The 14,034-nt window shown below is 43.6% G+C and overlaps 1 protein-coding gene across 9 annotated transcripts in view; it reads right to left on the bottom strand.

The window, feature by feature from the left end:
• LOC137352407 (multiple C2 and transmembrane domain-containing protein 2-like) overlaps positions 1-14,034 on the bottom strand; it is a 455,261-nt gene that overhangs the window by 305,139 nt on the left and 136,088 nt on the right. For all 9 annotated transcript variants that reach the window (XR_010969701.1, XM_068017773.1, XM_068017767.1 and 6 more), the window contains one exon: positions 3,635-3,697. Coding sequence is in view for 8 of the 9 variants with exons in the window: in XM_068017773.1 (XP_067873874.1) it covers positions 3,635-3,697 (63 nt within the window). In the remaining variant the exon portion in view is untranslated. The remainder of the gene's footprint in view (positions 1-3,634; positions 3,698-14,034) is intronic.

Here is a 14,034-nt window from a genome sequence, read left to right as displayed (position 1 = left end):
CTCCAAGCCCAACAACCACAGTTTCAGTCATTCTATTTATAGGGATTCAAGTGACTCACTAGTTAATTCCCAACACCTGCATACAATTAAACACAATTAATATACAATTAACACTTAGGGCATCCCATAGGGCTTTAAAGCCAATGAAGTACTTTTAAAGTGTAGTCATTGTTGTAATGTAGGAAACCTGGTAGCCAAATTGCATATAAGATCCCACAAACAGCAATGTGATAACGGCTAGATAATCTGCTTTTAATAGTGATGATTGATGGATCAATATTGACCAGGACAACAGGGAGAACTCTCCTAGTCTTCTCCGAAATAGCACAGGATCTTCTACGTCCAACTGAGAGGACAGGTGTGAATTCAGTTTAACATCTCATCCAAAGGACAACACCTCCAACAGTGCAATACTCCCTCAGTACTGTACTGGAGTGCCAGGCTATATTATGTGCTCAAGTGCCTGGAGTTGGACATGAACACACAACCATCTGACTAAGAGGCAAGGGTGCAAGCCACTAAGCCACAGCTGAAATGAGGCAAGGGGAGGTGAAGTGACGCAGTGGTTAGCACCGCAGCCTCACAGCTCCAGCGACCCGGGTTCAGTTCTGGGTACTGCCTGCGCGGAGTTTGCAAGTTCTCCCTGTGACCACGTGGGTTTACGCCAGGTGCTCCGGTTTCCTCCCACAGCTAAAGACTTGCAGGTTGATAGGTAAATTGGCCATTGTAAATTGCCCCTAGTGTAGGTAGGTGGTAGGAGAATTGAGGGAAGGTGGGGATGTGGCAGGGAATATGGGATTAATGTAGAAGTAGTATAAATGGGTGGTTGATGGTCGGCACAGACTCGGTGGGCCGAAGTGTTTCAGTGCTGTATTTCTCTATGAAAGGCAGTGAGGTGAGGTGGCTTTAATTATATTGTGTTGCTCAATGAAAGAAAAAAGAATTTGTTAGCCGTGCTGTATTGTAAATGGGGAAATGATGCTGCCACTGGCAACAAAAAGGACCACTGGCAACAAAAAGGATCACTGGCTAATGAGTATCCTTCTAGTCAACGCTTAGCAGGTTGTCAGAGCAGCTGTCAAAACTGCTGGCCTATACCAACAACCCTGAGATTCAGCAAACAGTTTCCATCTCGAGAATGGTCCTAAACCACCTGTCACTTGAGAGTGCTCCTGAAAGCCTAATTTGTTGAGAAGTGTATAATGCTGAACACTCTCGCCTGACAGTTACACCAGCAGTCACCTATAGCATATGTTTTCATCTCTGTATTTCCTCGATAGTTTGGAATATGCCTGGGCCTGGATTCCTCTTCCAGAATCTAACCCTTGATGAAGATCTGGATCCTTTCTTACGCACCAATTACAACCTCCAACCTACCTCCAGAGACTCATTTGCAACGGGCATGAAGACTGGTACATCTCTTCTCCCTCGGCATATCAGTCTCCATTTATGCTGCAGCCTCTGTCGGCTCAGGGATCCTATAATGTTGGGAGGCCTGGCCCCCACCCCACCCCCCTCCCCCTCCCCGACGCAGGTACCTGACTGAGACTCAGACAAAAGTTCCACCTTTACTAGGCCTTGCAGCAGCTCCAAGACAGGCCAGAACCTTGAAGCTATTCTGCCAGCGTCTCACTGAAGTTTGAGGAGGAGTGCGCCAGAACACCTGTACAGTTCCAGCTCTTATCATCTGGAAGAATCTGTCCAGTATCTGTGCCGTGGCCATTGTAAATGTAGTGACGGTGTTGTCAATTTTCTTCTTTCTCATTGGTTAAGTACTCTCCATGTTGTTCCAGTTTCTAATTGGTTATTTTAGACTTTCTTTAGACAAATGCAAGTTTCTTCGCTCTTTCTATCGCACAAAACCTTGCTCCACAGGCCCCTAAAATTAAAATTTTCCCCAATCAGATTGCATCAAATTTCTTTGATGAGAACCCAGTCATTATCAATTTTTATCCACCCCACTACAAAGCCCTAACCTGTGTTCCTTTAAAGCCATAATGTCTAATTATTCAGGTTTCTGAGATCCTGATGCCAGTTGGTTGTAAATTTCCTGGCTCCTCTTCAGGGTCAGGAGGACATATTCTGAAATGATTGGCTTTCTTTCTTTTTATTGTAATTCTGTTGTATCTGCAACAGAATCTGGTATCAGATGGATCGTTACTCAATGCAGACCTATTTTCGCCGATACACTAGAAGGTGCTAAACGCATAAAGAACCTTTTTTTCTCTACAAAAAGTCACTAACTTACCCAATCTCAAATTGCTGCAGTAGTCACTCTGCCTCCTCCACACACCAGGTAATTCACTCTGCTGAACCTCATAGAACAATTCAGTTACATGCTCCCAGCTTTATCTCACACCCTGGCCTACCCAGCTGAGACTCGAGGTCCAAGGTCCAAAGTCAAAAGAGATTCTGGGGGTTAAACTGGTGTTCAGTGGCAATACAACGTGGGCGATAGCAATCAAGAAGCCCATTTTACAAGCTGCCTAATTTCCTTTTCTATTGACTTCAATGAATAAGAAAATCAGTCTGCTTGTGAAAACGAACTGTTAATTTGCTATTGTTCATTTTCCATTACCAGGCACCAATTTGACCCCCTAAATACACCAGAACTTAACCCGACTTTGCCCTGCCTCCCAACCTAGGCCCCACGCCCATTCTTCGCTCCCTCTCAAACCTCAGACGTAAAGTTATATGCTCAGTCCTTTCCCTCACTCCCAACCCGGGCAGGCCTTGAACTATACCATTTAGTACCTTCTCTTCCTCCTATCCCAGGCGGATCCTGAAATTCACACTCAGTCCCATCTCTCCCCCTCAGTTCTTTCCTTCCCATCCTAACCCGAGCAGGCCTTGGACTGCACCACTCAGTCCCTTCCCTCCAATGTTCCCTCTAAGCTGTGTGCATGCGTAGGTGAGTGCACAGCAACCCAGAAGGTATCGCACAGGCTGCTCACAAGTTATCCCCTTTAAGATACCATGCACACGCGCCCGCGTTAAGGTATCACACATTGAGGTGAACGGGCCATTCACAACAACAACAAAAAATTAGAGGCGGCATTGCCTCCCACTCTTTTTTTTCTAATAAAAGGGCAATGACTAAATTGGTTGCACTATTGAAACACTGAATGACATTTGATCACAATTTATGCTGTTAAAGTGTTAGTAAATCATTTAAATATGCATGCTGAATTAAAATGTAGAAATAAACTTTTTACAACTATAAAAGAATGATTAGTTTCAGTACAAAATGAAAACAAGCAGTTCACTGCAAATGTTACTGAAGAAAACACATTAAAAGGCAATTATTATGGAAAGCAAAGAAAATAGAGAGAGTAATGGATTATTTTTGTCTAACCTTTTTGCCCATGAGCAACTCTGGAGATCAACAATTTTTTTTAAAAGCTAAAGATTGACTTAGCTTCAAAAGACTCATATTCCTCACAAAAAGTTTAGAAATTACCATGACAGCATCAAATTCCACAATTCAACAGATGTATTAACTCAGTTAAACTATTAAAATTTGATACGAGCCCGTTAACTATTTGTACCAGTAACATCGCTCTCAGTCAGCTCCAAGCTAAGGAGCCCTTCAATTCTTAACCAATTAAAGTTTATATCGCAAACAAATTTTTACCTGTTCATCGAAGAACTGTGAACTCTGCGAAGAATCGAGGTCAGTACCATCACTGAGATCGTCCTGAAAGATAAAATCTATAGTTTAGTCAGATGAAGGACATCAAGGTAAGCACTTTTCAACAGTGATAACTGCAATACAGGATAAAAAGTACTAACAGAGATAGCAAATGGATTATTGATAAAGAAATACTATATAAAATTGCAGCTGCAATGTGGTTTTGTGGCAATTATGGACTATATCCTACCATGTAATTGCATTAGTTCAGAGTTCCACTGATATGATTTGTCCACTTTATAAGAATGCAGTTTTGGTACAATGCACCCTTTGTAAAAATATTGTTGGGATTGAAACAATCTGCCACTCAAAGAAAGTGTAACTATGACTGATATATTTTAACCATGGTAACTCGTAAGTGGTATTGATATTTATATAAAGGTGGCATTGTGGTGTCAGTACAGTTTGTGTGCACATCAGCCAGTCTGTGCCTGTGTGTAATAACTTGCAACAAGTTTACAGGAAAACATTATGCTAACCACTGGTAAGTGCACAAGACCAGTATCACTAAGCCATTTTGTCAAGACCCGAGCTGCCATAGAAAAGCAGCTGCACAGATGCCAGTCCTGCAGTCCAGCAAGTCTCTGATGTAAATGTTTATAGCAATTACCATAATCGTACATTCAAGGTAAGGACAATACAACAATAGCAGAATGTAGGGACAAAACTAGGTCATTCAGCCTCTCGAGCCTATGCCACCACTCATTTAATCCATAGTTTGATCCGTACCTCAAGTCCATTGATCTGGCCTTTGCTCAGTGCCCCTCAATAACCTTACCAACAAAAATCTATCAATCTCAGTTTTGAAGTTTCAAACACCTAGAATCCAAAGTCTTTTGGGAGAAGAGAATTCCACATTTCCCTGATTTCACTCCTGGATGGCCTGGCTCCAATTGTAAGATTATTACCCTCTTGAACTGGATTGCCCTGCCAAAGGAAATAGTTTCTACATTTCTTTTTTTCATCCATTCCTGGAATGTGAGCATCACTGGCAAGACCAGCATTTATTGCCCATCCCTCATTGCCCATGAGAAGGTGGTGGTGAGACGCTTTCTTGAACCACTGCAGTCCATCTGGTGTAGGTACACCCACAGTGCTATCGGGGAGGGAGTTCCAGGTTTCTAATCCAGTAACACTGAAGGAACGGTGATACAGTTCCAAGTCAGGATGGTGTGTGGCTTGGAGGAGAACTTGCAGGTGGTGGTGTTCCCATGCATCTGCTGCCCTTGTCCTTCTAGGTGGTAGGGGTCGTGGGTTTGGAAGGTACTGTCGAAGGAGCTTTGGTGAGTTGCTGCAGTGCATCATGTGAAGGTACACACTGCTGCCACTGTGTGGAAGGAGTGGATGTTCAAGATTTTGCATGGGGTGTCAATTAAACGGGCTGCTTTGTCCTGGATAGTGTTGAGCTTCTCGAGTGTTGTAGGTTCTGCTCTCATCCAGGCAAGTGGAAAGTATTCGATCACACTCCTGACATGTGCCGAGTAGCTGGCGGACAGGCTTTGGGGAGTCAGGAGATGAGTTACTCACCACAGAATTCCCAGCCTCTGACCTGCTCTTTGTAGCCACAGTATTTATGTGGCTGGTCCAGTTAGGTTTCTGGTCAATGGTCACCCCAGGACGTTGATGGTGGGGGGGATTCAGCAATGGTAATGCCATTGAACATCAGGAGGACATGGTTAGATTCTCTCTTGTTGGAGATGGTCATTGCTTGGCACTTGTGTGGTGCGAATGTTACTTGCCCCCTATCAGCCCAAGCCTGAATGTTTTTAGATTAGATTAGAGATACAGCACTGAAACAGGCCCTTCGGCCCACCGAGTCTGTGCCGAACATCAACCACCCATTTTATACTAATCCTACACTAATCCCATATTCCCAACAAACATCCCCACCTATCCCTATATTTCCCTACCACCTACCTATACTAGTGACAATTTATAATGGCCAATTTACCTATCAACCTGCAAGTCTTTTTGGCTTGTGGGAGGAAACCGGAGCACCCGGAGAAAACCCACGCAGACACAGGGAGAACTTGCAAACTCCACACAGGCAGTACCCGGAATCGAACCCGGGTCCCTGGAGCTGTGAGGCTGCGGTGCTAACCACTGCGCCACTGTGCCGCCCTGTTGTCCAGGTCTTGCTGCATGCGGGCATAGACTGCTTCAGTATCTGAGGAGTCGCGAATGGTACTGAATATTGTGCAATCATCAGTGAACATCCCCACTTCTGACCTTATGATGGAGGGAAGGTTATTGATGATGCAGCTGAAGATGGTCGGGCCTAGGACACTACCGTGAGGAACTCCTGTAGTGATGTCCTGGGACTGAGATGATTGACCTCTAACAGCCACAACCATCTTCCTTTGTGCTGGGTATGACTGCAACCAGTGGAGAACATCCCCCCCCCCCCACCATTCCAAATTGACTTAAATTTTGTTAGGGCTCCTTGATGCCACACTTGGTCAAATGGTGCCTTGATGTCAAGGTAGTAGTTCCCCATCATCTCTGGAGTTCAGCTCTTTCGTCCAAATTTGGACCAAGGCTGTAATGAGTTCTGGAACTGAGCGGCCCTGGCAGAACCCAAACTGAGCATCGGTGAGAAGGTTACTGCTGGGTAAGTGCCGCTTAATAGCGCTGTCGATGACCCCTTTATCACTTTGCTGATGATGGGCCAAATTGGATTTGTCCTTTTTTTTGTGGACAGGACATACTTGGGCAATTTTCCACATTGTTGGGTAGATGCCAGTGTTGTAGCTGCACTGGAACAGTTTGGCTAGGGGTGCAGCTAGTTCTGGACCAGTACTAAAGTGGGATGTTGTCAGAACCCATAGCCTTTGCAGTATCCAGTACCTTCAGCCATTTCTTGATATCACATGGAGTGAATCAAATTGGCTGAAGACTGGCATCTGTGATGCTGGGGTCCTCAGGAGGAGGCCGAGATGGATCATCCACTCGGCACATCTGGCTGAAAATGGTTGCAAATGTTTCAGTCTTGTCTTTTGCACTGATGAGCTGGTCTCTGCCATCATTGAGGATGGGCATGTTTTTGGAGTCTCCTCCTCCCATTCGTTGTTTAATTATCTACGTATCAAACCGGGGGAGAAATTGTAAGAAATACAAAGCTGAAACCTGCTATCATACTGATCTACCAGTGGCTAAGAGGTGTAGAAAATGTGAACTACTGCATTTTCAGTGAGCTCGCTCATCGGTGGTGGAGTTGACACAAGTCGTTCACAAAGACTGGTGACCCTGTATAGCATCGTCTGTGGAGAACACAGGGTTAATTCAAGCCAGATTCATTTCAAGGGATAAAATAATACAAGGATTTCAAGAAGCAATTAACCAGACATGTCTATATTTTTCCAGAGTTTTACCTTTTTTAAAAACTAAAAAAAGCAACCAGTCTGCAAATAGTATCCAAATAATGGCCTATGCTTAGGTCAAACAATATTTTTGATACTTTAGTAAGTTTTTGCATTTAGTCAGTATGGTAGTGTAGGGATTATGTTTGGATCCAGTTTAGAAAAATATCCACTGCCAGTAAAAATGATCATGAAGCTACTGTCATAACACTCAACTTGTTCACTGATGTCCGTCAATAAATGAAGCTTGCCATCCATACTCTGGTCTTGCCGATACACGACTCCAGTTCCACATTAACATTGCGGACTCCTAACTGCCCCCTGAAGTAGCCTCGCAAGCCAGTCAGTTTCATCGAACCGCTATAGCGATTCAAGAAGGTTCACTACCACCTTCAGAGGAATGAGCAATAAAAGCCAGTCTTGCCAACAACGCCCACATCTCAAGGACGAATAACAGAAAAGAAACAAACAGTGAGGAGAATTATAATACAGGACCACACTTCAGTGTGAAAGCGCGTGAGATACCATTTCAATGAACTTCTCAAGAAATAAGATTACTTCTCGGATGTCACTTAGTAATTCTGTAGCAAAAAGATGCTTTGATTTACACATCTGTTGTTCTACTTCCCCAAAGAGACACTCCAACCTCATGGGCTCAAAAAGAACTTTTTCTTCCCATCAACAGAGACAGACTGATTTGTTCAAAGGTAGAAAAGAACATCAGAGGTCATGTTAATTCTGACAGCTGCTGACACTATCTTCTTTGACCTTTATTTACGCCTACACTAACCGGAATATCTACTCTTTGCAGGATAAAGGCAACAATAGATTCAGGTTAGCTCAAACTGCCTCTGGGCCAATCTTAAAGTTATTCGTCGGTAGATACTTATTCCTTTTGACAGCTATAATTATCATCCTAGAATTTGTCATAGCGCACAGTACGAACATATGAATTAGGAGCAGGAGTAGGCCACTCAACCCCTCAAGCCTGCTCCGCCATTCAATAAGTTCATGGCTGAACTGATTACTCCACATTCCCACCTACCCCCGATAACTTTCCGCCCCCTTGCTTATCAAGAATCTATCTACCTCTGCCTTAAAAATATTCAAACTCTGCTTCCACTGCCTTTTGAGGAAGAGAATTCCAAACTCATGACCCTCTGAGAGAAAAAATTTCTCCTCATCTCGGTCTTAAATGGGCAACCCCTTATTTTTAAACAGTGACCCCTAGTTCGAGATTCTCCCACAAGGGGAAACAGCCTTTCCACATCCACCCTGTCAAGACCCCTCAGGATCTGATATGTTTCAATCAAGTCGCCTCTTACTCTTCTAAATTCCAGCAGATACAAGCCTAGCCTGTCCAATCTTTCCTTGTAAGACAGTACTGCCTGTGCGGAGTTTGCAAGTTCTCCCTGTGACCGCATGGGTTTCCGCCAGGTGCTCCAGTTTCCTCCCACAGCCAAAGACTTGCAGGTTGATAGGTAAATTGCCCCTAGTGTAGGTAGGTGGTAGAAGAATTGAGGGAAGGTGGGGCTGTGGTAGGGAATAATTAATGTAGGATTAGTATAAATGGGTGGTTGTTGGTCGGCACAGACACGGTGGGCCGAAGGGCCTGTTTCAGTGCTGTATCTCTCTATGACTATGACAGACCATCCATTCCAGATATTAATCTGGTAAACCTTCTCTGTACTGCCTCCAAGGCATTTACATCCTTCCTTAAATAAGAAGACCAGAACTGTACACATCACTCCAGATGTGTTCTCACCAATGCCCTGTATAGCTGAAGCATAACCTCCCTAGTTTTGTATTCAATTCCCCTCGCGATAAACGATAACATTCTATTAGCTTTCCTAATTAAGTGCTGTACCTACATAACAATCTTTTGCGATTCATGCACTAGGACAACCAGATCCCTCTGCATCTCAGAGCTCTGCAATCTCATTTAGATAATATGCTTCTTTTTTATTCTTCCTGCCAAAGTGGACAATTTCCCACTTTCCCATATTATACTCCATTTGCCAGGTCTTTGCCCACTAATTTAACCTATCTATATCCCTTTGTAGCCTCCTTATGTCCTCTTCACAAGTTACTTTCCTACCTATCTTTGGGTCATTAGCAAATTTAGCAACCATACCTTCGGTCCCTTCATCTAAATCATTTATATAAATTGAAGCCCCATCACAGATCTCTGTAGCACACCACTCATTACATCTTGCCAACCAGAAAATGACACATTTATGCCTACTCTCTGTTTCCTGTTAGCTAGCCAATCTTCTATCCATGCCAATATGTTACCCCCTACACAATGATTTTTATTTTCTGCAATAATCTTTGATGTGGCACCTTACCAAATGCCTTCTGGAAATCCAAGTATAATATATCCACCGGTTCCCCTTTATCCACAGCACATGTAACTCCCTCAAAGAAAGCCAAAAAATTGGTTAATCCTGATTTCCCTTTCACAAAACCATGTTAACTCTGCCTCATTACCTTGAATTTTTCTAAATGCCCTGCTATAACGTCTTTAATAATAGCTTCTAACATTTAATTGGAGGAGTTTGGAGAACAGAGTCTAGTATTGTCCAGATTTCAATGGCACTGCTTTCTACAGTGTTCTAGAGTTTACTCCATTGAGAAATAGCATAACTTTGCCAACCAAGAGCACAATCAGGTTGTAGTTGCACAGTTCATGATGTTCAAGGTATTGGAAACGTTTATATTTAATACCTTCAGCTATCTAGGTCCTACCAACTGGAATTCCCTCCCTAGACCCTCCATTTCTCACCTCCATCTCCTCCTTAATGACATTCCTTAAAATCCACCTTTATAATTAAGTGTTTGGTCATCTCTCATAGGAACATGTGTCAGCCATTAAAGATTTCAATTGACCCAGCATCCGCAGCCTACTGAGGGAAGGAGTTTCAGATTTCCACTGCCCTCTGTGCAGAAAAATGCTTTGTGATTTCTTTTTTTTTATTATTATTCGTTCAGGGGATGTGGGCATCACTGACTAGCCCAGCATTTATTGCCCATCCCTAACTGCTCTTGATAAGGTGGTGGTGAGCTGCCTTTTACTGATAAATAGCCTGGCTCTAATTTTACCTGATCTCAGTTTTGTTGCCCATTTTCCTCAGGCATGCTGGGACATGTTTTAGGGGTGGGAAGGGAGATCGTTCCATCCTTTACCATTTTTTTCTCTCTGATGTTTATGGGTCATCTAGCACTCTGTCTTATACATTAAACCTTATCCAACATGGAAACAGGAGGCGGCCTTTATGCCTAACATTTTGTATTTATTGCAGCTTCATATTTTGACTTCAATTCCTTGCCCCTTTTCCCACATCCCTTAATACCCTTACTTCCCAAATAAATATCTTTCTACCTTTCAAACATCTTAATCGATTTTGCATCTGGAATAGTGTACACCACATTTACACAATGCATTGTATGAATTTTTTTGTTGTTGCTTTTAACCATTTTAGCTCAAATTTTTAAATTATATCCCTTTTTTGATACCCCTATTGGAGGGAAGAGTCAGACCCTATTTGCCCTGTCAATTTCGTTCATTATTTTATCCTGATCAGATCACCTCTCAACCTCATCTCTAGAGTTTTCCAAGCTCCTCATCATAATTCAGACTCTCATCCCAGGTACCATGCTGATGAATCATGTCTGGAGTACCAAGACTACTAATAGCCTTAAGGTGGGATACCCAAACAGAACACTGTATTTCCAAATGAAGTCTAACCAATCCTCTGCATAACTTTAGTAGCACGAGCTTGATATTTTAAAAATTCATTCACAAGACGTGGGCATCATCGGCAAGGCCAGGACTTGTTGCCCATTCCCGATTGCCCTTGAGAAGGTGGTGGTGAGCTGCCTCCTTGAATCACTGCAGACCCTGTGGTGAAGGTAAACCTACAGTGCTGTTGGATAGGAAGTCCCAGTGACAATGAAAGAATGGCAATATATTTCCAAGTCAGGATGGTGTGTAACTTGGAAGGGAACTTGGAGGTGATGTTCCCATACATCTGCTTCCTTTGCCCTGGGAGGTGCTGTTAAAGCTGCCTTGGCAAGTTGCTGCAGTGCAGCCTATAGATGGTACATAATGCAGCCACAGGGCACCACTGGTGGAGGAAGTCAAAGTTTAAGGTGGGGGGACAGGCTGATCAAGCAGATTTTCTGTTCTGTAACTCATGATGCAATTCAGTAACCCATTGATCGTTCTGATCACTTTTTGCACCTATAGATTTTGTTGACCATGTATCTGTATCTGAAATCCCTGTGCTCACCAAACCCTAACTCCAGACCTCGTTATTTACATTGTACTGCCATCCCCAATCTTGCACAAAGTTTAATATCTGCTCTACATGAAAGGATAGGTTTTCTGAACCCTTGCATGCCACAAGGTAACTCACATGCTGCTAGAGTGCATCAGAAAACTGTGGGTCAACTGTGTCCATCCATTGTGGGTTCCAGTCCCACTCCAGGACTTGAGCACATAATCTTAAGTGGCACTTGAGTGCAGTATTGAGGGGCAGCTGTACTGTCAGAGATGCCATCTTTCACAAATTAGAGAAAAGACCCATTGGTAATGTTACAAAGAAAAACAGGGGGTTCTTCCAATGTCCTGACCAACATTCGCCCCTCAAACTACACCATTAAAACACATTCACAAACTGCAGGGTCCCCTTTGATATTTTCTCTGGCTCATTGGCACTGGTCATTCCCATCAGGAATGTTATGGTGCTGCCAATATTTAATTGTACAATAGCATAAGCCTAACAGTGATGCTCCCTTATGATTTGAAGTGCAAACTGTGACCTAGAAATTCAGACCCAGCCATGATTGTGAATGTGGGATGCAATCTGCTAGCCCTGTGCCAGAATAGTGAGGCCTTGAACCTCCTTACAGTGGAAATGGCCTGGCACAATCAGCCCGCTGGCAAAGAGACCAAGATCAGGCCACTAGCAGCAGGTATTGACAAGAACTGTTGCCTGGACAAGTCATTTTAAAGTCTAACTGCACACAAGGAGGCTATTCGGCCCATCGTGCCGGTGTGCCAGCTGTCTGAAAGAGCTATCCACTTACTCCCAGTCACATGCTTTTTCCTCCTGGCCCTGCAATGTTTTACTTCTCAAGTATTTAGCCAATTCAATTTTGAAAGGTACTTCTGAATCTGCTTCCATTGCCCTTTCAGGCAGTGCATTCCAGATCATTCTAAATCTCTGTAAAAATATGCCTCCTCATCTCCCCTCTGGTACTTCTGCCAATTATCTTAAATCTGTGCCCTCTGGTAACTGACCCTCCTGCCAGTAGGAACGATTTCACCTTAATTACTCTATCAAAACCCCTTTATTTCCTACATTACAACCATGACTACACTTTCAAAGTTTTATTGGCTGTAAAGTGCTTTGGGACGTGAAAGGCTCGATACTTAAATAACCATCTCTAACGAGAGAGGCTTGCTTCCTTTTGACATTCATTCAACAGCATTACTGTGATGGAATATTCTTCCATCAATATCCTGAAGGTCACTATTGACCAGAAGCTTAACGGGATCAACCACATAAATAATGTGGTTACAAGAACAGGTCAGAGGCTGGGAATTCTGGGCAGAGAGACTCATCTCCTGACTCCCAAAGCCTCTCCACCAACAAGTCAGGAGTGTGATGGAATACTCTCCATTTGCCTGGATGAGTACAGCTCCAACAACACACAGGACGCTCGACACCTGTTTGATTGGCACTCCATCCACCACCTTCAACATTCACTCCCTCCACCACTGACGCACAGTGGCAGCAGTGTGTACCACCTACAAGAGGCATTGCAGCAACAGTGGCGCAGTGGTTAGCACCGCAGCCTCACAGCTCCAGGGACCCGGGTTCGATTCCAGGTACTGCCTGTGTGAAGTTTGCAAGTTCTCCCTGTGTTTGCGTGGGTTTTCTCCGGGTGCTCCGGTTTCCTCCCACAAGCCAAAAGACTTGCAGGTTGATAGGTAAATTGGCCATTATAAATTGTCACTAGTGTAGGTAGGTGGTAGGGAAATATAGGGACAGGTGGGGATGTTTGGTAGGAATATGGGATTAGTGTAGGATTAGTATAAATGGGTGGTTGATGTTCGGCACAGACTCGGTGGGCCGAAGGGCCTGTTTCAGTGCTGTATCTCTAATCTAATCTAAACACGACAAGGCTCCTTCAACGGCACCTTCCAAGCCTTTGACTTCTACCACCTAGAAGGACAAGGGCAGTAGGCGCATGGGAACACCACTATCTGCAAGTTCCCTACCAAGTCACAAGACATTCTGACTTGGAACAATATTGCCATTCCTTCAGCGTTCCTATGTCAAAATCCTGGAACTCCCTCCCTAACAGCACAGTAGCTGTTCAAGGTGGCCGCTCACCGCCATCTTTTCAAGGGCAATTAGGGATGGGCAATAAATGCTGGCCTTGCCAGCGATGCTCAGATCCTATGAATGAATACATTTTTCTGAAGTCTTTTTTTAAAAAACAAGAAAGACTCTCGGAGAAGGATGAACCATCCGTGACTAACTCAGGAAGTTAAGGATGGCACCAAATTAAAAGAAAAGGCTCACAATTCTGCAAAGATTAGTGGTAGGCCAGAAGATTGGGACAATTTTTAGAAACCAGTAAAGGATGACTTAAAAATAAAAAAAAGGAGCAATTGGAATATATGCGTAAACGATCGAGAACGTCGACAAGTATATAAAAAGGAAGAGAGTAGCTACAGTAAACTTTGGTCCCTTAGAAGATGAGACTGGGGAATTAATAATGGGAAACAAGGAAATGGCAGAGACTTTAAACAAATATTTTGTATCTGTCTTCACGGTAGAAGACACTAAAAGCATTCCAAGAATAGTAGAGAATCAGGGGGCAAAAGGGAGGAAGGAACTTAAAACAAATCACTATCATTAGAGAAAAAGAACTGGGAAAACAAAGGATGACAAGTCTCCTGGATCTGAT

The sequence above is a fragment of the Heterodontus francisci genome, chromosome 38 (genome assembly GCF_036365525.1).
Source record: "Heterodontus francisci isolate sHetFra1 chromosome 38, sHetFra1.hap1, whole genome shotgun sequence".
In the NCBI taxonomy this organism is placed as follows: Eukaryota; Metazoa; Chordata; class Chondrichthyes; order Heterodontiformes; family Heterodontidae; genus Heterodontus; species Heterodontus francisci.
The sequence above is the reverse complement of the archived record's forward strand: the minus strand, read 5'-3'. Positions and strand labels throughout refer to the sequence as shown.